Source organism: Scyliorhinus torazame, chromosome 1 (genome assembly GCF_047496885.1).
Source record: "Scyliorhinus torazame isolate Kashiwa2021f chromosome 1, sScyTor2.1, whole genome shotgun sequence".
In the NCBI taxonomy this organism is placed as follows: domain Eukaryota; kingdom Metazoa; phylum Chordata; class Chondrichthyes; order Carcharhiniformes; family Scyliorhinidae; genus Scyliorhinus; species Scyliorhinus torazame.
This window is the reverse complement of record NC_092707.1, coordinates 370,508,517-370,536,397: the sequence shown is the minus strand read 5'-3', so window position 1 is coordinate 370,536,397 and position 27,881 is coordinate 370,508,517. Positions and strand designations below refer to the sequence as shown.

At 48.5% G+C, this 27,881-nt stretch overlaps 2 protein-coding genes and 1 long non-coding RNA gene across 3 annotated transcripts in view; 2 read left to right on the top strand and 1 right to left on the bottom strand.

Annotated features, from left to right (window-relative positions):
• The window catches only part of LOC140426522 (WD repeat-containing protein 64-like), a 227,758-nt gene extending 218,747 nt beyond the window's left edge, over positions 1–9,011 (top strand). The window contains exons 27-28 of the mRNA XM_072511402.1: positions 2,103–2,225; positions 8,780–9,011. Coding sequence (XP_072367503.1) covers positions 2,103–2,225; positions 8,780–8,866 — 210 coding nt within the window. The 3' untranslated portion in view covers positions 8,867–9,011. The remainder of the gene's footprint in view (positions 1–2,102; positions 2,226–8,779) is intronic.
• LOC140426539 (uncharacterized) lies at positions 1,197–26,590 on the bottom strand. The gene is made up of 2 exons (XR_011948225.1): positions 26,424–26,590; positions 1,197–1,645 (listed from the first exon to the last, which is right to left on the bottom strand). It is a non-coding gene; the product is annotated as an uncharacterized lncRNA (long non-coding RNA).
• Positions 26,203–27,881, top strand: part of LOC140426527 (NLR family CARD domain-containing protein 4-like) — a 46,399-nt gene continuing 44,720 nt past the window's right edge. Inside the window, exon 1 of the mRNA XM_072511415.1 lies at positions 26,203–26,312. The gene's annotated coding sequence lies outside the window, so the exon portion shown is untranslated. The remainder of the gene's footprint in view (positions 26,313–27,881) is intronic.

Genomic DNA, 27,881 nt, shown 5'->3' with positions numbered 1-27,881 from the left:
AGCCTTCGGCTTCTCAGCTTCCTCAATCCATTGAAGAAAGCAGTCCAAGCTCAAGGATTTACAGATTCACTGAAGGTAAAAGTAGGACAGTTGCCCACTCCACTGTCTTGACTTGCTGACTGGCCCTCTCAGATCAAGGTGCAAAGGCCATTTTTCTTGGGCAACCATTGAAAATGAGCTACTCTTAGTCATATAACCAGGGGAAATTGAAGCATTATCATGAGCAGTGATCAGCGTGACTGCCTTAAACTAGCAGCAAGAAACCCAGCAATGCTGGTGTCCACGGGATGACTATTGAGACAATTAGGTGTCACTTCCCATGCCTGCTGACGTTATGCCGAAGTCAGGAGGAACTGCTTTCATGTGAGGAGATCGCCATGTAAACCCTGGTGGTCCCCAGCAGGTTTTGGGGGTGGGAAGTGGAGGTGACCACCTTTATCGCCGCTCCCACCCTTCACCCCCACAGCTATGGTGCCACTGCTTAAAGGTGTCCCCCACTCTTAACAAGGCCTGGCTGCTGAGGAGAAAACACATGTTGTAGCACGGTGGCACAATGGTTAGCACTGCTACCGTACAGCGCAAGGTACCTGGGTTCAATTCCGCCCTTGGGTGACTGTGTGGAATTTGCATGCTCTTCCCGTGTCTATGTGGGATTCCTCCGGGTGCTCCGGTTTGCTCCCACAGTCCAAAGATATGCAGGTTAGGTGGGATTATGGGGTTAGGGCAGGGGAGTGGACCTAGATAGGGTGCTCTTTCAGAATGCCAAAGCAGACATGATAGGCCGAATAGCTTCCTTCTGCACTGTAGGGATTCTATGTCTTTAAGGTTTGCAATTCTAAATGAAGTTAGAACATTTTAGACATTTAGTTCATTGGAGTTTTATGCTCTTGGACTGAACAATTACCCCAATCTAAGCATTTGATTTGTTCTCACAAGAAAAACCTAACTCCATATACGACACAGAGGGCTTTGGCTCATTGTACAGTTTATTTTGTGCTAGTTCCTTCAAGAAGCATCTTATAAAAACAAGATAGATGTAAATAATGAAAGGTAGTGGAGGGGAGCTCCATGTCTTCATGCCTTCATGGCATATATTGTGACGACAGCCAATGTTAATTGTTGAGCAAACCAAATCCCATACGGAAACTTGGCTCATGGGCCATACTGATCTTAGCAGAAGGAAGTCTAGCAAAACGTTTGAGATGTTAAAAATTAAAAGCTTTATTAACAAGAAGAAAAGAAAATTTAAGCACAAAAGATTACTGTTACATAGATAAAATTAGTTTTACAAAACAATCCCCATAACACCTTCCAGGCAACACTCCATTGTAGATGTTTTACTATAAAAATCCAATAATATTAGCCACAGGAAAGTTGCTGTCACTTTAACAAAGATACACCACACAACCTGTCAATCTCGCTTCGGTTCTGCCGTGGAAATCCAAGCAACCTTTAGACACAAGACTGCTTTGCGAAGCCCAAGATTTTTCTGGCTTGACTGGAAGGCTGAAACAAACTGCACCTTCTCCCAGCTCAGAATTGTTTTGGGGGGCCTTCCCCATATAGCGAACAACTAATCCTTCCAACGTCTCTCCATACAAAGCCTTTTTCGCTTTCTTCGGTGATTGCATTATTCTCAGCATTTCTGTGAACGAAACATTTCCAAAACATAAAAATCTTTAATGTTTTCCTCTGGCCCCCACTTTCGTGCCAAATAAAATTTAACAACCTTCCCTTGCTTACTTATGAAACCTTCGCAAGTTGCAAAAATTCCTTACTCCACTTTAAAATTTAACAGCTGGTCCCTAATTCAAATTCCTACCCTTTACATGTTTACTGATAAAAACACTGGACCATAGCTTTCATTACAAATGCATGCATTTAGCACCTGAACCCCCTCATCCTTCAATTCAGTTCAGCCCGCCACCCAGAAAACTGATTCTGGGCAGGAGCATAATATTCTGGCCATGAAGAAATGAAGTACAATTATAGGATAGCTGCAGGGATGCAAAAGTTGAAGGCTGTATTTCAGTCTCTAGGATGGGGAGTTGGGTTGATATATGGTACTTACTGTATTTTCTAATGTATAATCTCCTCCACAGATCGATCCTTTATTCCAGATAAACCCATTTGATGATATTTCGGTTACTCCAAAGCAAAGTGGTCAAGATTCCCTCCATAATTTCTTTGCAGGAGAAAGGAAAGTCCTTACAAATGTTAAAAAGGTAAGTAACTCTAAATAAGAGTGAATTGACATAAATGGGAGGCATCTGGGTACCCTGGCAGTGCCAGGCTGGCACCCATTTGGTTCAGCCATGGTATCTGGGTGGCACTGCCAGGATGGTGGTGTCAAGGCTCAGGTGGAATCAGCAGTGTCAGGGTACCACCCTGCCCAGAAGCCGACCGCCCGGGGGCCACCGATCGCCTGGAGATGTGAAGCGCCGTTCAGCATGGTCCACCTTTGTGGAGACCTCTGCTAAACGGTATTGGCTTGGGGTCTTCATGGCAAGGGGATTCGATCATGGGACTGGGTACATCCAGCAAAGACACATTTAAGTGAGGCTATCCATTCACTTGAATATGCAGATTGTGATGCCTCGCAAAATCCCGTTAGATCTCGCGAGGCGTAACGAGCCGGGTACATTTCGCGAGAAGCCTCTCGGAAAATTTACCAGCTGCGTTGTGTCCTGAGTCTGGTGTGGCATGGCTGTTAGATCACACCCAATACCTTTTAGTGCATTTGGTTAGGACATTAGTATTGGCCAGGACACAGAGAATCATAGAATCATAGGAAGGAGGCTAGTCAGTCTGGTGACTGAAACATAAAAGATTCTGAGGGCAGGTAACGGGGTAGTTGATGGGAGGATGTTTCCTATCATGGGGGAATCTAGAATTGTACTCAGCCACAATCTGTAACCTCATGGCCTGGTATATCCCCCAATCTACCATTTCCACCAAGCCAGAGGATCAACACTGGTTCAATGCAGAGTGCAGAAGTGCATGCCAGGAACAACACCAGGCATACCTAAAAATGTAGTTTCAACCTGATGAAGCTACAAAACAGGACTACTTGCATGCCAAACAACATAAGCAGCAAGTAATAGACAGAGCTAAGCAATGCCACAATTGATGGATCAGATCTACTCTCTGCAGTCCCCTCCCACATCCGGAAGTGAATTGTAGTGGACAATTAAACAACTTATTGGAGGAGGAGGCTCCACAAATATCCCCATCCTCAATGATGAAGGAGCCCAGCACAACTATACAAAATATAAAGCTGAAGCATTTGTAACAATTTTCAGCCAGAAGTGCCGGGTGGATGATCCATTTTGGCGTCTTCCAGAAGTACCCAGCACCACAGATGCCAGTCTTCAGTGATATCAAGAAACCGCTGAAGGCACTGGATACGGCAAAGGCTATGGGCCCTGACAATATCCCAGCAATAGTACTGAAGACTTGTCCTCCAGAACTTGCCACACCCTAGCCAAGCTGCTCCCGTACAGTTACAACACTGGCATTTACCTGGCAATGTGGAAAATTGCCCAGATACTTCTTGTCCATAAGAAACAGGACAAATCCATCCAGCCAATTAACACCCTATCAGCCTACTCTCATCAGCAAAGTGCTGGAAGGGATTATTAACAGTACTATCAGCAGAACTTACTCGGCAATAACTTGCTCATGGATGCTCAGTTTGGGTTCCGCCAGCGTAACTTAGCGCCTGACTTCATTAAAGACTTGGTTCAATAATGGAGAAAAGAGCTGAATGTCAGAGGCGAGGTGAGAGTGACTGCCTTTGACATCAATGCAGCATTTGACTAAGTATGGCATCAAGGAGCCCGAGCAAAGCTGGAGGCAATGAGAATCAGCGAGGGGGGGGGGAGGGGGTTGGAGTCACATTTGAAACAAAGGTAAATGCTTGTGGTGGTTGAAGGTCAATAGTCTCAGCTCCAGGATATTACTGCAGGAGTTCCTCAGGGTAGTGTCCTAGGTCCAACCATCTTTAGCTGCTTCATCAATAACCTTCCTTCCATCATAATGTTGGAAGTGGGGATGTTCGCAGGTGACTGTATAATGTTCAGCACGATTCATGACTCCTCAGATACTGAAGCGGTTCATGTCCAAATGCAGTAAGACTAGGACAATATTTAGGCTTGGGCTGACAAGTGGCAAGTGACCTTCAAAGAACAATACCGCACAGAACAGGCCCTTTGGCCCTCCAAGCCTGTACTGGTCATGATACCAACCAAACCCTCCACTTCCTTGTGCTGTCTCCTTCTATATCCATTCTATCCATGTGTTTGTCAAGATGCTACCGACATGAGGCTCACCGGCCTATCATTTCCAGGATTATCCCTGCTACCTTTCTTAAACAGCGGAACCACATTAGCTATTCTCCAGTCCTCTGGGATCTCACCTGCAGCCAATGAGGATACAAAGATGTCAGTCAAGGCCCCAGCAATTTCCTCCCTTGCTCCCCTCAGTATTCTGGGATAAATCCCATCTGGCCAAGGAGACTTATCTACCTTAATATCTTTTAAAAGACCCAATACCTCCTCCTTTTCAATGTTAACATGATCCAAACTGTCCACACATCCTAGCCAAGAATCAACTTCCAAAAAGTCCCTTTCTTTAGTGAACACTGATGCAAAGTATTCATTTAGTACCACGCCCATTTCCTCTGGCTCAAGACATGGATCCCCCCATTGTCCTTAAGTGGTCCAATCCTTTCCCTGACCATACATATGAATAAAAAACTTTGGGGTTCACCTTAATCCTACTTGCCAAGGACATTTCATGACCCCCCCTAATTTCCCTGCCTACATTCTCCTGAAGGGTTTCGACTGTTCCCACCCTTCTAGACCGTACAAAAGTCTCCTTTTCCTTTTTGACAAGGCTCACAATATCCCTCGCTATCCAAGGCTCCCTAAACTTCCCATTCTTATCCTTCATTCTCTCAGGAATGTGACTTTTCTGAATCCTAATCAACTGTCGCTTGAAAGACTCCCAAATGTCCGATTATGATTTATTATCCAACAGCTGCACCCAATCCAGGGGCGAAATTCTCCGGAAACGGCGGGATGTCCGCCGACTGGCGCCCAAAACGGCGCAAATCAGACGGGCATCGCGCCGCCCCAAAGGTGCGGAATGCTCCGCATCTTTGGGGGCCGAGCCCCAACATTGAGGGGCTAGGCCGGCGCCGGATGAATTTCCGCCCCGCCAGCTGGCGGAAAAGGCCTTTGGTGCCCCGCCAGCTGGCGTGGAAATGACATCTCCGGGCGGCGCATGCGCGGGAGCGTTAGCGGCCGCTGACAGTATTCCCGCGCATGCGCAGTGGAGGGAGTCTCTTCCGCCTCCGCCATGGTGGAGACCGTGGCGGAGGCGGAAGGGAAAGAGTGCCCCCACGGCACAGGCCCGCCCGCGGATCGGTGGGCCCCGATCGCGGGCCAGGCCACCGTGGGGGCACCCCCCGGGGCCAGATCGCCCGCGCCCCCCCCAGGACCCTGGAGCCCACCCACGCCGCCTTGTCCCGCCGGTAAGGTAGGTGATTTAATTTACGCCGGCGGGACAGGCATTTTAGCGGCGGGACTTCGGCCCATCCGGGCCGGAGAATCGAGCGGGAGGGGCCCGCCAACCGGCGCGGCGCGATTCCCGCCCCCGCCGAATATCCGGTGCCGGAGTCTTCGGCAACCAGCGGGGGCGGGATTCACGCCAGCCCCCGGCGATTCTCCGACCCGGCGGGGGGACGGAGAATTTCGCCCCAAATTCTTCAATTCCTGTCTAATGTTATCGTAATTTGCCTTTCCCCAGTTTTGCACCTTATCGTGAGGGTTACCCTCATCCCTGTCCAAAGGTACCCTAAAACGTAAGGAATTGTGGTCACTACTCCCAAAATGTTCCCCTACTGAAGTCTCAACCACCTGTCCAGTCTCATTTCCCAATACCAGATCCAGCACTGCCCCTTCCCTAGTTGGACTATCTACATTTTACATCAAGACAGCTTCCTGGATACACCTTACAAACTCTGCCCCATCCAAACCCCTAACACTAAGTGAGTCCCAGTCAATATAGGGGAAATAAAATCCCCTACCACAACAACCTGTTACTTTTGCACCTTTCCAAAATCTCTCTCCCTATCTGCTCCTCTATCTCTCGCTAGCTATAAGGGGGCCTGTAATAAACGCCCAACATTGTGATTGCCCCCTTCCTGTTCCTAAGCTATACCCAGATTGCCTCATTGTATGAGCCCTCCAAGGTGTCCTCCCGCAGTAGGGCTATAATATTCACCTGAACCAGTAATCCTACTCCCCCACCCCTTTTACATCCCCCTCAATCTCTCCTGAAGCATCTATATCCTCCAATGTTCAGCTGTCAATCCTGTCCTTCCTTTAACCATGTTTCTGTGATAGCCACATCGTAATTCCAAGTACTAATAAGTACTCTTAAGTTCATCTGCCTTACCCGCTATACTCCTGGCATTGAAACAAATACACTACAAACCACTGTTTTTGAGCAGACAGGGTGAGCAGACAGGGTGATGTTGTTCTCTTATTTTTGTGCTCTATTTCCCCTTCAGCTTTTACATCTTCTAAGCTAGCACTCTAGTTCCCACCCCCCTGCCATATTAGTTTAAATCCTCCCGAGTGACTCGAGCAAACCTCCCAGCCAAGATATTGGTGCCCCTCCAGTTTAGATGCAACCCGTCCTTCCTGTACCGGTCACACCTGCCCCGGAAGAGATCCCAGTGGTCCAGAAATCTGAAACCCTCCCTCCAGCACCACCAGCTCAGCCACATATTTAGCTGCACTATCCTCCTATTTCTAGCCTCACTGCCACGTGGCACAAGGAGTAATCCTGAGGTTACAACCCCAGAGGTCCTGCTTCATGCCACACAAGTGCCAGGCAATGACCATTTCCTACAAGAGGGGATCTGACCATCTTATTTTGACATTCAATGGCATTATCATCACTGAATCTCCCCCAACAACATCCTGGGCATTATGATTGACCAGAAACTGAACTGGACTATCCATATAAATACAGTGGCTACCATAGCAGGTCAAAGTCCAGGATTCCTGCAGCGAGTAACTCACCTCCTGACCCCCCCAAAGACTTTACACCATCTACAAAGCAAAAGACAGGAGTTTAATGGAATATTTTCCATTTGCCTGGATGAGTGGAGCTCCAACAACACTCAAGAAACTCAACACCATCCAGGCAAAGTAGCCCGCTTGACTGTTACGCCATCTACAAATATTTAATCCTTCCATCACCGACGAACAGTGGCAGCAGTGTGTACCATCTACAAGATGCAGTGAAACTCACCAAGGTTGCTTAGACAGCACCTTCCAAGCCCACGGCCGCTACCATCTAGAAGGACAAGAGCAGCAGATAACTGGGAACCCCACCACCTGGAGTGTCCCCTCCAAGTCACTCACCATCATGACTTATATCGTGGTTGCTTCATTGTTGCTGGGGCAACATCCTGGAATTCCCTTCCAAACAGCACCATGGGTGTACCTACACCTCAGGGATTGCAGTGATTAATGAAGCCAGCTCACGACCATTGAAGGGCAACTCAGCAATAAATGCTGGTCTTTGGGAAACATGGGGGGAAACATCCCGTAAATGAATTAAAAAATATATCCTTACCCCATTGCTCCAAAAATAAACTGAGGTCAATATCTTTGAGCAACTCTATTAGGATAAATGTTTGGAAAAAATGCCTTTCATCCTGCAGTCCCACATGGCAGGCCTGTGGGAATGACTTTGATAATTTAGAATTGAAGTGAATGCCTTGTAAAACATAGGGTTCACAGCAGGTTGTGAAGTTTCCTGTAGTCAAATATCTCGAAGGTTGGATCTCAGGTGAACTTTTAAACTGGAACAGGTTAAGTACTTTGGCTGCATGATGAGTTCCAGCTCGTCTCAGAGTCTGGTTCTCAGACTAGCTGACGACTAACGGTTCTGATGAATCTGCTGAGTCCTGGGGTAATAAAGATGAAGTCCCTGAAACCAGCTTTGATCACATAACTGCTGGGTTGACATTTCTGAGGATAACCCAATCTGATTTAGATGGAGAATTGAGTCTTGATCTGTTGGGCGTTGAAAGTAGCCATCGGGTTTTGATGTTCCTTTTTACCTAGTATGATACATGGAGACTGGAAATTCCATTGTGATTACGTGCTGGCCCATCCTTAAACAATGAGGTGTGTGAATTCCACAAATGTTTTTGAAATATCCTCAGCTATATCCATATTGAATTAGATATTCACAGGAGTCTTTCCACTGTCTGCAGTCAAACTGCCAAACTTCACATGATTTGAGGCAGCCTTCTAAATATCTTGTTTTGGTCCCATTTTTAAAAGTATTGTCTGAAAGTTGTCTGAAATCACGGAGTGTCTTTAAGACAGAGACAGGTAGGTTCTTGATTAATAAGGGCATCAGGGGTTATGGGGAGAAGGCAGGAGAATGGGGATGAGAAAATATCAGCCTTGATTGAATGGTGGAGCAGACTCGATGGGCCGAGTGGTCTAATTCTGCTCCTATGTCTGAAGTCTTGTGGTCTAAAGCTCACAATATGACATGCCTCTAATGGGCATGATGATACCTAGTTTCACATTACAATCAGATAATGGCTGCTAAGAAAGATGTCCCACCAGCAGATATTCTCATTCTGATGAACATGAACAAAGGATACAATAAAAAAAGTTTTTAAATGTTTCTCAAGAATGCACTTTTCAAGGCTTCAATTTAAACTCATATTTTTGCATTACAGGAATTGAAGCTTACTACTCTCAACCCAATTAAGACTTGTCACATTTTCAATGCCAGTCCTAATCCACCCGCTTACGTAATGCTCTGAAAATAGAGGTTTCTGCAGGCGCTCTTCATCCATGACAAGTGGCTCTCTGAGGTTTTAGGAGAACAAACTGAATATGTTCTGTGTAGGATAAAAGGACTACATAGTTAAGCTCATTGGAATCATGTGGCTCAATTGAAGTAAAGTTACTGAGTAACGCATTGCTCCGCCTCATCTGCTGTTTACCAATTTACTTTTCCAGGATAGATTTGAAATATAGTTACGGTAAGAAAAAAAGGCTAGAATTTTTCTTGTAGTCAGTTTCATGCCTACCTACTGCTATGTGAATCTTATTAGCTTTGTTCAGTTAGATGATAGTCGCACGAGTTCATCTTATAAGGCAAAGATTCAACAAGGGTCAGCAGGAATTAATTCAATTCTTGGGGGATTGATCAAGTTAATTTTAGCCAGCGGAATTTGCCTAATTGTGGCAATATGATTAGCAGGATTTTTTAATCACGTCAGGTCAAGCTTCAACAGTAAACAGTCCAATGAAAAGTATTTTCATTGCTATTTTGACATTAGACACCAATGCAGAATGGTGGCTACCAGAATTTTGAGTTGTGTGGCTCCATACCTAACGTACATTATCCTAAAGACACGTTTAGTGACTGGATAATTATGGATCATTTGCATGGAGAATGCAGTCTCACTTTTACAACTGATTCAAGGAGAACTACCCTTAATATTGTCACATTATCTAGGCTGACCAGGAGCAAAGGGCACCAAATTGGACTGCACATTTTAGAAGAAGTCCCAGTTTCCACCCACGATGTGAGTAGTCAACATGCTGAAGGATCCACTTATGACCTAGATTTGCCTTACAGAAGAAAATGAAGCAACTGAGACGAATAAGCTTTCTCTTGTTGTGACAACTGGAATATAAATAGATAAACATGCTGATTTTCCAGGCTCATACACTACATAACTGTTCACAGTTATTGATCTGAGAGGAAACCTGCACTTTGTTGAAGATCTCATGAGATCTTCCAGCCCTAATTTACCAGCATCAATCACTCCCAGATGTGCCCAACCCAGGTGGAATCACAGCCGGCACAGGAAGGTTATCATTAAATGGTTAACATTATTCACCAGAGAGAAGTCTAGTGCTTCCACCAGGTAATAAACACATTCCAATTCACCTGACAGAGTGTTCAGGTATCTCAGCCATAAAAACTGTGCTCACCTTGGCTTAGGGTGGGATTGGACACGGGCAGCAAGGGTGCACAGGGACAAACGATTGAGGGGAAGAATACATATAACAGGGGTCTGTGGGGAGAAGGTGCACAGCAACACATGATGGATGGGACAAGGGGGCCAGAAGACATAAACTGTCCTAGGCAATAACATATCAGTTTAAAGGCAGGTCTGTCCTAGGTCCATAACTGGGCGTGGAATGGTCTGATGCTCCACAATGTTCAAGGCCGTGCTACCACTGCAAGGGACAATCTGGGAGATGCTTCTAGCCACAAGGTTCCAGGACGAAGATGATGACTAGCTCAGAGGAGCCTCTTTCACCTGTGCCCTCCATGTTGCTTCAACTTTAACATCTTGGTGCTATCTTCAGCATCTCAATGAGGGACATCAATCTCAGAATGAGTAGCCACAATCTTGTATGATGATGGCCACATCCCTGGAATGCTGGGGAGCCCCTGGAACATTTGACCATTCTGTTATCGGAGCATAATCGGTGCATTGTGAACAGAGTAAACATGATGTAGTCTATTCAACCATCTCACCAATATTCCACTGCCACTGGCAGCAAACAAGAGGCAGGAGCTGTACTGCCAACCTCTGTGCACTCGTGGCAGTATGCCTGGAGTGCTGTTAGGCACCTCAAGGAAGATAATTAACACTAACTGGTTCTCGCTTTGATGTCTGAGCCCATCTGAATCCGGACTGCAGGGTCTCTCCACAGGCAACGGCTCATGCAAGATTAGTGCTCAGACCTCATCCATTATACTGGGTCCATTGCTTCAGATCGTTCTTTAGGTCTCAGTATTCTATCACTCTCTCGGATGGATGCAAGCCTTCAAGCTGCATCATCTTTGTCTGCTTTGTGAGAGCTTCCACAGCAGCATTGTCTGATCATTGACAATCACTCATGATCTTGCTCTCATCTGGAGTATCTTAACTTCCTGTGTAGCCCAGCCTTTGCATCTGTGGCCTGAGAATGCAGACACTGCATTTTGCATTAAATAGTTAATTATTTGTTAATAAACAACACAGGTCAGAAATAGTAGAGTTTAGCTCTGATCCCATTTGAGACCTCCACATTTTCATTTCCAAAGACTCAGGAGTCCATACGGAAACCAGGCACAATGATAGCTTCTCCCGATCAGGTATCCGTGACAATTGCCCATCAGAGAATGGCCTTGGGAGTTTGGGAAACCCACACTCACCAGAGCTTCAGGTTCAGAGTGGTATCCTCCCATGTAATAGTCTGACATTTGAGGCCTTGACATCTACCTCTATTCTTGCATTCTCATTGCCCTTTAGCAGCTATTTCAGGAGTCACCGAATATTAACTAGGTCAATAGGTTCTGCATTAGGCAGAGGTGGACAAGTAGAGACTTGAGAATGTGGACATGACAGAACACTGCAAGCTCTCAGGAGCGCATAAAATCCTGGTAGATATGTAACCCACACTAAACGCGACAGCCATTACATGGAGGCCATTGAAAGATGCACGGACTGAGATTGACTTTAATACGGCTCAACATTAAAACATAAGCGGACCACGTGGACCATTTCTCAGTGCAGAAACATCAGGTGAATAAACCAAACTACAACGTCTATACTCATGGGGCCACATGACATGATCCTTTCATGCAAATCTCTGATTTGCATTTCCCAACTACTATTTTTCTGGAGCCAGAGGCCTTACTCATGTCCCTGTTGAGTACAGAGAGGTGACACACTGTAAGGAGATGGTGTGAGACACCATGGGCCTGAGGCACACAATGGGAAATATGTGAGGAGGGGCAGTCTTGGCTCCATTTGAATGACCCTGGAACATTGCATCAGTTAGAAGAGCCATTCACTAGATGAAAAACTATTTACATACGGGCAATATATATACAGATTGTAAACGCCAATGCCATACTGTAATCTCAAAATTTCTTAATTTTATTATTCTACCTCTATGTCTAGGAGCATCCCTGACATCTGCAGCAGAGGCGGAGGCATCCTGCTAATTGCCTGTAGCGCAACAATTACTCACTCAAGTCGAGAAGTGATGAAGTCAATCGAGGCTTTATTAAGCAAGACTTGTTCCCCAGCAGCTCAGTTACAGAATGCGACTGCTGGGAGAACGCAGGCTCTTATACTCCGCCTTTCTGGGCGGAGCCAGCAGGCAGCAGATCCAACCAGGACCCGGGACCTGTCAGCCAATAGCCTTTCGGCTTCACAGGTACCGTACTACCCCTAATACATACCACCACATTCACCCCTTGTTAAAAAAGAACCTGGCGGGGTGGTGGTTCGCATGGTGGTAGGGGTTTACAAGGCTGGTCCTGGAACTAATTTCGTACAGTGGCTATGCATTTAGCCCAACAGTTAACTATGTACAGGTTTTGTCAGAATTATTTACAGATTTTTGTCACGCGGATTCCACGAGTCGAGCGGGTGCCCTGGTCGTCCTTGTCGATCGCCTCAGCCCCGGTGGTGGTGCAGGTGCTGGCTCGGGAACTGTCGTCTCTGGGAGCGTTGCGCTGTTCGTCCCTGTTTCTTTACTCCTGGGCGGGCACGGGAGGAGGACTGATCCACCCGGGAAGGGAGCGTTCGTGGGGTGCGCCGGTGGGAGGGAGGGGGTGATTGGTGTTGGGAGTGTGTGTGTGTTTCCGGCGGGCGCCAGGTCCCGCAGGGAGACCGTGTCCTGTCGGCCGTCGGGGTACGCCACGTAGGCGTACTGAGGGTTTGCGTGGAGAAGGTGAACCCTCTCGACCAACGGGTCTGATTTGTGCGTCCGCACATGCTTTCGGAGCAAGATGGGTCCTGGGGCTGCCAGCCAGGTCGGCAGCGACATTCCGGAGGAGGACTTCCTAGGGAAGACAAGGAGGCACTCGTGAGGTGTTTGGTTAGTGGTGGTACACAGCAGCGACCGGATGCAGTGGAGGGCATCCGGGAGGACTTCCTGCCACCAGGAAACATGATACATGATTGACAACATGATGACAAATACATGAATAGGATGGGAATAGAGGGATACGGACCCAGGAAGTGTAGAAGATTGTAGTTTAGTCGGGCAGCATGGTCGGCACGGACTTGGAAGGCCGAAGGGCCTGTTCCTGTGCTGTACATTTCTTTGTTCTTTGTTGAAACTGGGAGATTTCTGGACCGTAGGGCCAGTAGGACGGTCTTCCAGACCGTACCGTTCTCCCTCTCTACCTGACCGTTCCCCCGAGGGTTGTAACTGGTCGTCGTGCTCGAGGCAATGCCCTTGCTGAGCAGGAACTGACGCAGTTCGTCGCTCATGAAGGAGGACCCCCTGTCGCTATGGATGTACGCGGGGAAACCGAACAGTGTAAAGATGGCGCCGAGGGCTTTAATGACTGGCCGCTGTCATGTCGGGGCAGGGGATGGCGAAGGGGAAAAGGGAGTACTCGTCCACCACAGTTAGGAAGTATGCGTTGCGGTCGGTGGAGGGGAGGGGGCCTTTGAAATCCAAACTGAGGCGTTCAAAGGGACGGGAAGCCTTTATCAGGTGCGCTCTATCTGGCGTGAAAAAGTGCGGTTTGCACTCTGCGCAGATTTGGCAGTTTCTGGTGGGTGTACGGACCTCCTCAACAGAGATGGGGAGGTTGCGGGACTTCATAAAATGGTAGAATCGAGTGACCCCTGGGTGGCAGAGGTCCTCGTCGAGGGCTTGGAGGCGGTCTACTTGTGCGTTGGCACATGTGCCGCATGATAGGGCATCAGACTGCTCGTTCAGCTTTCCGGGACGATACAAGATCTCATAGTTATAGGTGGAGAGCTCAATCCTCCACCTCAAGATCTTGTCATTCTTGATTTTGCCCCGCTGTGCATTATTGAACATAAAAGCTACCGACCGTTGGTCAGTGAGGAGAGTGAATCTCCTGCCGGCCAGGTAATGCCTCCAATGTCGCACAGCTTCCACTATGGCTTGGGCTTCCTTTTCCACTGAGGAGTGGCGGATTTCTGAGGCGTGGTGGGTCCGGGAGAAAAAGGCAACGGGTCTGCCCGCTTGGTTGAGAGTGGCCGCCAGAGCTACATCGGATGCGTCTCTCTTGACTTGGAAGGGGAGGGACTCGTCGATTGCGTGCATCGTGGCCTTTGCGATATCCACTTTGATGCGGCTGAAGGCCTGGCGGGCCTCTGTCGACAGGGGGAAGGTAGTGGACTGGATTAACGGGTGGGCCTTGTCTGCGTACTGGGGAACCCACTGGGCGTAATATGAAAAGAAGCCCAGGCAGCGGTTCAGGGCTTTGGAGCAGTGGGGGAGGGGAAATTCCATAAGGGGGCGCATGCGTTCGGGGTCGGGGCCTATCACTCAGTTGCGTACTACGTATCCCAGGATGGCCAGGCGGTTGGTGCTAAAAACGCATTTTTCCTCGTTATAGGTGCGGTTCAGGGCGTTAGTGGTTTGGAGGAATTTGTGGAGGTTGGCGTCGTTGTCCTGCTGGTCATGGCCGCAGATGGTTACATTGTCAAGGTATGGGAACGTGGCCCGCAAACCGTGCTGGTCAACCATTCGGTCCATCTCCCGTTGGAAGACCGAGACTCCGTTTGTGACGCCAATTGGGACCCTTAAAAAAAAGTAGAGCCGCCCGTCTGCCTCGAAGGCCGTGTACTTGCGGTCACTTGGGCGGATGGGAAGCTGGTGGTATGCGGACTTGAGGTCCACGGTGGAAAAGACCTTGTACTGTGCAATCCGATTGACCATGTCGGATATGCGGGGGAGAGGGGACGCATCGAGCTGCGTGTACCTATTGATGGTCTGACTATAGTCTACGACCATCCTCTGCTTCTCCCCGGTCTTCACAACTACCACCTGGGCTCTCCAGGGACTATTGCTGGCCTGGATTATGCCTTCCTTCAGCAGCCGCTGGACTTCAGACCGGATAAACGTCCGATTCTGGGCGCTGTATTGTCTGCTCCTAGTGGCGATGGGTTTGCAATCCGGGGTGAGGGGTGAGGTTCGCAAACAAGGAAGGCGGTTCAACCTTGAGGGTCGCGAGGCTGCAGATAGTGGGGGTATTGGGCCGCCAAATTGGAACGTTAGGCTCTGGAGGTTACACAGGAAATCTAACCCTAAGAGAGGGGGAGCGCAGAGTTGGGGAAGGACATAAAGCCTATAATTCTTAAACTCCCTCCCTTGATTATGCCTTCCTTCAGCAGCCGCTGGACTTCAGACCGGATAAATGTTCGATCCTGGGCGCTGTATCGTCTGCTCCTAGTGGCGACGGGTTTGCAATCCGGGGTGAGGTTCGCAAACAAGGAAGGCGGTTCAACCTTGAGTGTCGCGAGGCTGCAGATAGTGAGTGGGGGTATTGGGCCGCCAAATTGGAACGTTAGGCTCTGGAGGTCACACAGGAAATCTAACCCTAAGAGAGTGGGAGCGCAGAGTTGGGGAAGGACATAAAGCCTATAATTCTTAAACTCCCTCCCTTGCACCGTTAGGTTCGCGATGCAGAACCCTTTGATCTCTATGGAATGGGATCCCGCTGCCAGGAAAATCTTTTGGGTACTCGGACGAATGGAAAGAAAACAGCGTCTTACCGTATCCGGGTGGATAAAACTTTCCGTGCTCCCAGAGTCGATTAGGCATGGCGTCTTGTACCCGTTGACCAGCACCGTTGTTGTTGCCGTTTGGAGCGTCCGAGGCCGCGATTGGTCCAGGGTCACCGAAGCCAGTCTTGGTTGTTGCATCGTGGCGCTTTCTTCCGACCCCGTGGAGCCGTCTATGCTGGGGTCCTTGGCTATCAACCAAGATAGCGGCGTCCATGGATCGCACGCGGTCGGGGGTGGACAAAATGGCCGCCCCCATGGATCGCACGTGGCCGGGGGGTCACAAGATTACGGCGCCCAACCTCCCCGCGTGGTGTCCGGGACCCAAAATGGCAGTGCCCGCGGGCCACACATGGAGCGCTGGGGGGGGTTGAGTCTGCTGTCCCCGTTCTCCCCCGGAGATTGCGGCGACCCCCCGGGACTGGCACACCGCTGCGTAATGCCCCTTTTTGCCGCAGCTCTTACAAATAGCTGAGCGGGCCGGGCAGGGCTGCCGGGGATGTTTCGCCTGCCCGCAAAAATAGCAGCGGGGCCCACCGGGATGGTCTGGTGCTCTAGCCGCGTAGGCTTGCGGCAGGGGGGTGGGGGGTGCCGGGGAGTCGGTCGCAATGGGGGTCCACGGAGCCCAAGGGGCTGCCGCGCGGTTGGGGCCGTAGGCGCGGGCATTTTGTGAGGCCACGTCGAGGGAGGCCGCAAGGGCCCGTGCCTCTGTGAGTCCTAACGAGTCTCTCTCTAACAGCCTTTGGCGAATTTGAGAAGAAGTCATACCTGCCACAAAAGCATCCCTGATTAAGAGCTCCGTGTACTCGTTTGCGCTCACCGACGGGCAGTTGCAGTTCCTTCCCAAAATCAACAGTGCGCTGTAGAACTCGTCGAGCGATTCTCCGGGGATTTGCCGTCTCGTCGCGAGTTGGTGGCGTGCGTAGACCTGGTTTATGGGCCGAATGTAGACTCCTTTCAGCATGGTGAGCGTCGTCGGGAAATCCTCCGTGTCTTCGATGAGCGTGTAGATCCTCCCGGCTCACCCTGGAATGCAGGACCTGCATTTTCTGATCTTATGTGGTCCAGCCGGGGGCCGTTCGAAGGTAACCTTCGAAACATGCTAGCCAGTGTTTAAACACGGCCGCTGAGTTTGCTGCATGGGGGCTGATTCGCAGACACTCCGGGGCGATCCGGAGCTCCATAGTCTTTTTAAGCTTGCTTAATAAATTGTAGCGCAACAATTACTCACTCAAGTCGAGAAGTGATGAAGTCAATCGAGGCTTTATTAAGCAAGACTTGTTCCCCAGCAGCTCAGTTACAGAATGCGGCTGCTGGGAGAACTCGGGCTCTTATACTCCGCCTTTCTGGGCGGAGCCAGCAGGCGGCAGATCCAACCAGGACCCGGGACCTGTCAGCCAATAGCCTCTTGGCTTCACAGGTACCATACTACCCCTAATACATACCACCACATTGCCAAAGCCTGTTGTCAGTGATTACCTTGGCGGGCACCCATTACACTGGAGGGCCCCAGCCTGCTTTGGATCTCCTACTGTGGCTGGAGTTAATGGGATGACAGGCAGAGGGGAGTTGGAGTGGATGGACAGCCCAGAAGGGTCCTGGTGGATGGCTCCGGGGAGACCGCTGGACCAGCGTCTCCACGGAGGTCCTTATTATTTCACCTACGCTGGCATGTCGGAGCCAAGACATTAGACTGAACGTTGACGGATTCCTCCAAGCTGTGTTCTAATCTGCTAATGGCCTCTGACAGCCTTTCCGATGTGCCCCTGCCTGTCTTTGATGCTCTAAAGGCTGAGTCCAGAGGCTCATCATTCGTCTCAGACCCGGTCTCAGCAGGAGCCTGGTCTCCAGCAGTCCCCCGAGTGTCGGTGACCTTGGCTGTCACTGCCTCTGCTTGCCGTGGATTACAAACTGTGCTGTTCTCATCAGATGGTGACACCGAGGTGTACCTATGCTCTGGTGGAGAGTGGAGGTAAACATTGCGACAGCTCTACATCGAGTGACTCTCAGATGAGGTGGTCTGGGGATTACGTCTGATGGGCTGGATCATCCCTACCCCGTAAGACCCGTGGGGGTTATAACATGATGCTGTTTCTAAACTTCCCCTTCTACCCCGACCACCATAAGTCTTGTGGTGGGATACGGAGGCAATAAGTTTTTTCACAATCAATTTCAACAGCATGCCCTTCAGCCATTGACAGAGTTGTGGTTAATTCAAAGGAAATTAAAAAAAGTTTGAAGAAAATAAATAATTTGGGGCTGAGAAGCAACACGACTGCCCTTATTTTCATCATTTCAGACTCTTGCACAAATCACATCCATTTGTATTCTGGGGGAGGGGGGGAATACAGATTTTATTTGTGAAACAAGATTTGGAATGTTGGAGTTCTAGGGGCCAAGTGACACCCTTTGTGCAAAGCTTCACCTGGCTGACCTAAAAATTAACAGTTCATAATTGAAAAGGTGTCATTGTTAATACCTTAAATGTGAAACTTGTCTGAAATAAAGCTATGAGATTATCCAATTTGTTTCAGTGCAGGGAAAAATACAAGGAAACTTGAACAGCCAACCCTTCAGATACACGCTAATGAATTGCACTATCTCTCCAATTGTTATCAATACTTGGTAACTCTCCATTTCCGTATAAGGAAAATAACATCCAACAAATGGCTTAGCTTTTGATTCAAGCTCAGACCTTAAAATGAAAACTTAAATGTGGGAATTAAAAAGTTAAAAATCTAATTCAACAAGAGTAATCATGTTTTGAAATACCTATTTTTTTGATGTTCTGCATTTGTTTAAAATCTTTGTTAGACATTAAAAGGCCAGTGGTTAAAATGCCAGCCGGGCATTTACTGCTACATTCCCAACACATTTGGTGCTGCCGTTGCTTAAACATTACTCATTTTGGTGTCGAGGGGTGGTGTGTACCACAGGCAGATTTAAGCCTCCATTAATCTGTAAAAGCCTAGTTGTTATGCCAATTAGGATCCCACCACAACTTTACTCTTGCGTGTAAATAAATGGGTTATATGAACAAGAATGGTGCCAAATGGAACTCCCACCCTAACAGCACAGTGGGTGTACCTACACCTAAAGGACTGCAGTGGTTCAAGAAGGCAACTCACCACCACCTTCTGAATGGCAGCTAGGGATGGGCAATAAATGCTGGCCTAGCCAGCGACCCCCAAATCGCATAAATTAATTTTTTCAAAATGATAGCTGAGGTTAAGGAAAAATGCATCCAAAACCTGTGCTGGTCAATCATTGTATAGTCATGATGTGGAGATGCCGGCGTTGGACTGGGGTGGGCACAGTAAGAAGTCTGACAACACCAGGTTAATACTGGCTCAGCTGATGAAAGAGCTGTGCTCCGAAAACTAGTGATTCGAAACAAACCTGTTGGACTTTAACGTGGTGCTGTAAGACTTCTTATTGTATAGTCAGTTATAGGCAAGCAAATATTCCAAGTATTGTCTTTCATGTCAAGAAAAAGACATTATGTAAATCCTGATCAACGATCCCAGCATTGATCCTGATGTAATCCAGCACAGATCCTGATATAACCCAATCCTGATATAATCCAACCCTGATCCTGATATAATCCAACACAGATCCTGATATAATCCAATCCTGATATAACCTATCCTTGATCCTGATATAATCCAGCAATCCAGATATAATCCAACCCTGATATAATCCAGAAGAGATCCTGATATAATCAAATCCTGATATAATCCAGAAGAGATCCTGATATAATCAAACCCTGATGTAGTCCAGCACAGATCCTGATACAATTGAACCATGATCCTGATATAATCCAGCACATATCCTGATATAATTGAATCCTGATATAACCTGATCCTGGTCCTGATATAATCTATCATAGATCCTGATACAATCCAATTATGATATAGATATAATACAGCATAGATCCTGATATAGTCTAACCCGATATAGATATTAACCAGCATAGATCCTGATATAATTGAATCCTAATATAATATAATCCAGCACAGATTCTGATATAATCTAGCCCTGATCTTGATATAATCTAACCCTGATCCTGATGTCATAGCCAAAGAGGTCTACAACACAGAAAATACCCTTTGGCCCATCGCATTTGCACTGGTCAAAAACAACCACCTAACTATTCTAATCCCATTTTCCAACACTTGGCCCATAGCCTTGTATGCTTTGGCATTGCAAGTACACACCTAAATACTTCTTAACTGTTATGAGGGACTCTGCTTCCACCACCCATTCAAGCAGTGAGTTCCAGACTGTCATCACCCTCTGGGTAAAAAAGTTTTTCCTCATATACCCTCTAACCCTCCTGTCACTTACCTTAAATCTATGCTCCCTGGTCATTGATCCCTCCACCAAGGGGAAAGGTTTCTTCCTTTCTACTCCATGCATGCCCCCATAATTTTGTACATCTCAATCACTAGCAGGTGGCATCGGAAGTAATCCAGAGATTACTACCTTCTGGATCCTGCTTTTTAATCTTTTTCCTAGCTCCCTAAATTCTGCTTGCAAGACCTCATCCCTTTTTCTACCTATATCGTTGGTGCCAATGTGTACCACAATTGCCCTCCCACTTCAGTGTGCCCTGCAGCCATTCAGTGACATCCCTGACCCTGGCACCAAGGAAGCAAACTACCATCTTGGAGCATCTTTTGTGGCCTCAGAAACATCTGTCTGTTTCCCTTACAATTGAATCCCCTACCACTATAGCCCTGCCATTCTACTTCCTCTCCTCTTGTGACATCTGCAGAATGTGCACCCAACTGGGGCTCCTCACAGACCTCATGGTTCGGTTGGAGCAGCAGTTGGATGCACTTAGGAGCATGACGGTGGTGGAAAGTGTCATGGATAGCAGTTATATAGATGTGGTCACATCCAAGGTGCAGGCAGAGAGATGCGTGACCACCAGAATGGGCAGGCAGTCAGTGCAGGAATCCCCTGTGGTTGTCCACCTCTCAAACAGGTATACCCCTTTGGATACTGTTGGAGGGAATAGCCTATCAAGGGAAAACAGCAGCAGCCAGAGCAGTGGCACGACGGCTGGCTCTGATGTTCAGCAGGGAGGGTCAAAGCGCAGGAGAGCAATAGTCATAGGGGACTCTATAGTCAGGGGCACAGATAGGCGCTTCTGTGAACGTGAAAGAGACTCCAGGATGGTATGTTGCCTCCCTAGTGCCAGGGTCCAGGATGTCTCAGAACGGGTAGCGGGCATCCTGAAGGGGGAGGGCAAACAGGCAGAGGTTGTGGTACATATTGGTACTAACGACATAGGCAGGAAGGGGGATGAGGTCCTGCAGCAGGAGTTCAGGGAGCTAGGCAGAATGTTAAAAGACGACTTCTAGGATTGTAATCTCGGGATTACTCCCTGTTCCACGTGCCAGTGAGGTTAGAAATAGGAAGATAGAGCAGCTAAACACGTTGCTAAAGAGCTGGTGGAGGAGGGAGGGTTTCAGTTATCTGGACCACTGGGAGCTCTTCCAGGGCAGGTGTAACCTGTATAAGAAGGACGGGTTGCATCTAAACTGGAGAGGCCGAAATATCCTGGCCGCGAGGTTTGCTAGTGTCACACGGGAGGGTTTAAGCTAGTATGGCAGGGGGTGGGTACCGGAGCAACAGGTCAGAACGTTAAAAAATTGAGGGAGAACTGAGGAATAGGGCCAGTATGGCTCTGAAGAAGAGCAGACAGGGAGGTGTTACTGAAAACAGCGGGACTGGTGGCTTGAAGTGCATATGTTTTAATGCAAGACGTATAACAGGTAAGGCAGATAGACTTAATGCTTGGATTAGTACTTGGAACTATGATGTTGCCATTACAGAGACCTGGTTGAGGGAAGGACATGATTGGCAGCTAAACGTTCCAGGATTTAGATGTTTCGGACGGGATAGAGGGGGAGGTAAAAGGGGTGGAGGGGTTGCGCTACTGGTTAGGGAGAATATCACAGCTGTACTGCGGGAGGACACCTCAGAGGGCAGCGAGGCTATATGGATAGAGATCGAGAATAAGAAGGGTGCAGTCACAATGTTGGGGGTTTACTACAGGCTTCCCATCAACCAGCAGGATATGGAGGAGCAGAAACGTAGACAGATTTTGGAAAAGAGTAAAAGCAACAGGGTTGTTGTGATGGGAGACTTTAACTTCCTCAATATTTACTGGGACTCACTTAGTGCTACAGGCTTGGACGGAGCAGAGTTTATAAGGAGCATCCAGGAGGGCTTCTTAAAACAATATGTAGATAGTCCAACTAGGCAAGGGGCTATACTAGATCTGGTATTGGGGAATGAGCCCGGCCAGGTGGTAGAGGTTTCAGTAGGGGAGCATTTCGGGAACAGTGACCACATATCAGTAAGTTTTAAAGGCTGGTGGACAAGGATAAGAGTGGTCCTAGGGTGAATGTGCTAAATTTGGGGAAGGCTAATGATAACAATATTAGGTGGGAACAGAAGAACCCAGATTGGGGCGGATGTCTGAGGGTAAATCAACATCTGACATTTGGGAGGCTTTCAAATGTCAGTTGAAAGGAATTCAGGACCGGCATGTTCCTGTGAAGAAGGATAAATATGGCAAATTTCGGGAACCTTGGATAACAAGAGATATTGTAGGTATCATCAAAAAGAAAAAGGAGGCATTTGTCAGAGCTAGAAGGTTGGGAACAGACAAAGCCTGTGTGGAATATAAGAAAAGTAGTAAGGAACTTAAGCAAGGAGTCAGGAGGGCTAAAAGGAGTCACGAAAAGCCATTGGCATATAGGGTTAAGGAAAATCCCAAGGCTTTTTACACGTACATAAAAAGCAAGAGGGTAGCTAGCGAAAGGGTTGGCCCACTGAAGGACAGGGGAGGGAATCTATGTGGAGCCAGTGGAAATGGGCGAGGTACTAAATGAATACTTTGCATCAGTATTCATCAAAGAGAAGGAATTGGTAGATGTTGAGTCTAGAGAAGGGTGTATAGATAGCCTGGGTCACATTGAGATCCAAAAACACGAGGTGTTGGGCGTCTTGAAAAATATTAAGGTGGATAAGTCCCCAGGGCCTGATGGGATCTACCCCAGAATACTGAAGGAGGCAAGAGAGGAAATTGCTGAGGCCTTGACAGAAATCATTGGATCCTCACTGACTTCAGGTGATGTCCCAGAGGACTGGAGAATAGCCAATGTTGTTCCTTTGTTTAAGAAGGGTAGCAAGGATAATCCAGGGAACTACAGGCTGGTGAGCCTTACGCAGTGGTGTAGCCATCTGGGATGGTAACTTACAACAAGAAACATGGACGTTCGCAAAGCCTAAAGGGAAATGTGGACAATGTTAGATTCCGGCAGGCACAGAGCCTGAATGTATATTTGTGAGCAAAGAATCCAGGCAGCATCGAAACCCCGAACTGATTAGTATTTTAATGGCCCATCTCCGTAAGACAAAGGATTCATACTCAGGTAACTGATACAAGTCCAGATATTTCGACGCCGCTCCCGCTACTCGGGAAGCATAAACAACAGGGTCAATGACTGCTTAGGACATGCCCAGCCATCAAGGCACCCGCCCCTTTATTGGCTCAGATCGAAAGCAGTGATCGAGAACTGCCCAATTAATTGGGTCCAAACCTAAGGACCGCCCAAAAGAGCGCGAAACTCCCCAAGGATAAAGAGAGACACTGCCATGTGTTCGATCTCTTTTGGATCTGGCACTCCGTCAACGTCCATCTCCAATTGTAGCACCACGACCAGAAGCAAGTTCAAGTTCAGCACTCGCTACCAGACGGATGAGCCCAGCTGAACAGCAGTTACTTCTCCAGACCCAGTAGATCCAGATTCAATCAAAAGCCGGGTGCCTGAAATTAAGTACAGGTTGTCTTAGTTGTTAGGTGTAGTTTAACTGGTAGTGTTTATGTTGCCTGTGTAAGTTAATCTTGTGTGTAAATAAAGTACCATTGATCTTGAACTAACTAACTGGTTGTTTGGCTCTTTGATCGATACCTGGTTGAACCTTGTGGTGGTATCATTTGATACCTGGTGACTGAGAGCGTATATCACTATCTAAATAAAAGAAGGGCAACCTTATTGACTGCCATATTTATAGCAAGCAAAAAAGGCAACAGTGCCATAGGGAAATTACTGGAGAGAATTCTTCGAGACAGGATCTACTCCCATTTGGAAGCAAGTGGACGTATTAGCAAGAGGCAGCACGGATTTGTGAAGGGGAGGTTGTGTCTCACTAACTTGATATAGTTTTTCGAGGTCACAAAGATGGTTGATGCAGGTAGGGCAGTGGATGTTGTCTATATGGACTTCAGTAAGGCCTTTGTAAGGTCCTGAATTCCTTTCAACTGACAAGATCCCTCATGGCAGCCTGGTACAAAAGATGAAGTCACCCGGGATGAGAGGTGAGCTGGCAAGGTGGGTACAGAACTAGCTAGGTCATGGAAGGCAGAGAGTAGCAATGGAAGGGTCCTTTTCTGATTGGAGGGCTGTGACTAGTGGTGTTCTGCAGGGATCAGTGCTGGGACCTTTGCTGTTCGTAGTATATATAAATGATTTAGAGGAAAATGTAACTGGTCTGATTAGTAAGTTTGCGGGCGACACAAAGGTTGGTAGAATTGTTGATAGTGATGAGGACTGTCAGAGGATACAGCAGGATTTAGATCGTTTGGAGACTTGGGAGGAGAAATGGCAGATGGAGTTTAATCCGGACAAATGTGAGGTAATGCATTTTGGAAGGTCTAATACAGGTAGGGAATATACAGTGAATGGTAGAACCCTCAAGAGTATTAACAGTCAGAGAGATCTAGGTGTACAGGTCCACAGGTCACTGAAAGGGGCGACACAGGTGGAGAAGGTTGTCAAGAAGGCATAGGGCATGCTTGCCTTCATTCGCCGGGGCGTTGAGTATAAAAAGCAGCAAGTCATGTTGCAGCTGTATCGAACCTTTATTAGGCCACACTTGGAGTATAGTGTTCAATTCTGGTCGCCACACTACCAGAAGGATGGGGAGGCTTTCAAGAGAGTGCAGAAGAGATTTACCAGGATGTTGCTTGGTATGGAGGGCATTAGCTATGAGGAAGGTTGAATAAACTTGGTTTGTTCTCACTGGAACAACGGAGGTTGAGGGGCGACCTGATAGAAGTCTACAAAGTTATGAGGGGCATTGACAGAGTGGATAGTCAGAGACTTTTTCCCAGGGTAGAGGGGTCAATTACCAGAGGGCATAGGTTTAAGGTACGAGGGGCAAGGTTTAGAGGAGATGTATGAGGGAAGTTTTTTACAGAGATGGTAGTGGGTGCCTGGAACCCGCTGCCGGAGGCGGTGGTGGAAGCAGGGATGATAGTGACGTTTAAGGGACATCTTGACAAATACATGAATAGGATGGGAATAGAGGGCCGAAGGGGCTGATCCTGTGCCGTACTTTTCTTTGTTCTATTAACCAACTCTGATCCTGATATAATGTGGTACAGATCCTGGTACAATTCGGCACTGACCCTGGTACAATCCAACACTAACCCTGTTATAATTAAACACTGATTCTGATACAACACAGACCTGGGGCGAGATTCTCCGACCCCCCGCCGGGTCGGAGAATCGCCGGGGGCTGGCGTGTATCCCGCCCCCGCCGGTTGCCGAAGTCTCCGCCACCGGATATGCGGCGGGGGCGGGTATCGCGCCGGTTGGCGGGCCCCCCCGCTCGATTCTCCGGCCCGGATGGGCCGAAGTCCCGCCGCTAAAATGCCTGTCCCGCCGGCATAAATTAAACCACCTACCTTACCGGCGGGACAAGGCGGCGCGGGCGGATCTGGCCCCGGGGGGGTGCCCCCACGGTGGCCTGGCCCGCGATCGGGGCCCACCGATCCGCGGGCGGGCCTGTGCCGTGGGGGCACTCTTTCCCTTCCGCCTTCGCCACGGTCTCCACCATGGCGGAGGCGGAAGAGACTCCCTCCACTGCGCATGCGCGGGAATGCCGTCAGCGGCCGCTGACGCTCCTGCGCATGGGCCGCCCGGAGATGAATTTCTGCCCCGCCAGCTGGCGGAAAAGGCCTTTGGTTGGCGGGGCAGAAATTCATCCGGCGCCGACCTAGCCCCTCAATGTTGGGGCTCGGCCCCCAAAGATGCGGAGCATTCCGCACCTTTGGGGCGGCGCGATGCCCATCTGATTTGCGCCGTTTTGGGCGCCAGTCGGCGGACATCGCGCCGTTTCCGGAGAATTTCGCCCCTGATCCTGATACAGTCAATAAGCCACCCTGAGATAATCATATACTGATCTTCTTTCTCATCCAGAATTGATTCTGATATCATCCAGTTCAGATCCTTAAACAGTCCAGAACTGGTTCCGATGCAATTACACTGACACAGACTATTGATCCAGTAAGATAATCCAGTAGGGATCCCGATAAAAAACAAACACTGAACAAACCCAACCCCTAATGTAATTGGTGATAATGAGGGATATATTTAAGAATGAGGAGTTCTGAGGAGCAGCCTGTAACTTGTCTCTTGCATGATGCTGTTTTTACTGTCTCAGGGCTATTTCTGGTCACGTGCATGTAGAGGAAAAACTTTATTCTAGCTTGCTGATTAGCTTGGCATTTAGCAGGGAAGGGAGGAGGGGGAAGTTGGCGAGCAAACCCGGCGGGGGTGAGTGCGGACTTGCACCTTGACAGGACTCCTCCACGGAAAATATAACAGCAGAGCAGGTGAGAGCGGTCTGGCATTTTCTCTCCTTCAATCTCTTTCAGCCACTTCCTGCTGCCCCCTCCCTATCCATTCTGTCCAGAAAACTCTTCGATCTCAGCCCCGCTGCTTACCGTCAGGAGGGAGTGTCTGGGGCGCCTTTCTCGTGATTAACTTCACAGCTAGAAGAAACGGGGCGATCGCAAGAGTACATTGTTATAAATAGTTATCTGACCTCGTGCACGCCGGGGTTTTTAACACATCCCCAACCTTCCGGTACTGTAAAGCGGGGGGCTGAACTTTGTGATCTTTTGGTAAACTGGAGAAGGGGTGGAAAGAAACTATTCAAGAACGGGATTGGAAGTTAGCAAATTTAACTCCACCTTTCAGGAGAGAGAGAAGACTAAACGGGAACTGAAGTTAGCCTGACACTGGTAGTGGAGAAAATACACGAATCTGCTATTCAGGACATGGCAAGAGGGAAATTGGAAAATCAGGCAGGCAGATTTTCCTGTGAGTCGGGCGAAGGAATGGTTTTCAGCCGCCTTCACCACGTTTACAGTTGTCATGATGTGGAGATGCCGGCGTTGGACTGGGGTGAGCACAGTACGAAGTCTTACAACACCAGGTTAAAGTCCAACAGGTTTGTTTCGATGTCACTAGCTTTCGGAGCGCTGCTCCTTCCTCAGGTGAATGAAGAGGTCTGTTCCAGAAACACATATATAGACAAATTCAAAGATGCCAAACAATGCTAGGAATGCGAGCATTAGCAGGTGATTAAATCTTTACAGATCCAGAGATGGGGTAACCCCAGGTTAAAGAGGGAGGTGTGAATTGTATCAAGCCAGGACAGTTGGTAGGATTTTGAAGGCCAGATGGTGGGGGATGAATGTAATGTGACATGAATCCCAGGTCCCGGTTGAGGCCGCACTCATGTGTGCGGATCTTGGCTATAAGTTTCTGCTCGGCGATTCTGCGTTGTCGCGGGTCCTGAAGGCCGCCTTGGAGAACGCTTACCCGGAGATCAGAGGCTGAATGCCCTTGACTGCTGAAGTGTTCCCCGACTGGAAGGGAACATTCCTGCCTGGTGATTGTTGCGCGATGTCCGTTCATTCGTTGTCGCAGCGTCTGCATGGTCTCGCCAATGTACCACGCTTCGGGACATCCTTTCCTGCAGCGTATGAGGTAGACAACGTTGGCCGAGTCGCACGAATATGTACCGCGTACCTGGTGGGTGGTGTTCTCACGTGTAATAGTGGTACCATGTCGATGATCTGGCACGTCTTGCAGAGATTGCCATGACAGGGTTGTGTGGTGTCGTGGTCACTGTTCTGAAGACTGGGTAGTTTGCTGCAAACAATGGTTCGTTTGAGGTTGCGCGGTTGTTTGAAGGCAAGTAGTGGGGGTGTGGGGATGACCTTGGCAAGATGTTCATCGTCATCAATGACGTGTTGAAGGCTGTGAAGAAGATGACGTAGTTTCTCCGCTCCGGGGACGTACTGGACGACGAAGGGTATTCTGTCGGTTGTGTCCCATGTTTGTCTTCTGAGGAGGTCTGTCCGGTTTTTCGCTGTGGCGCGTTGGAACTGTCG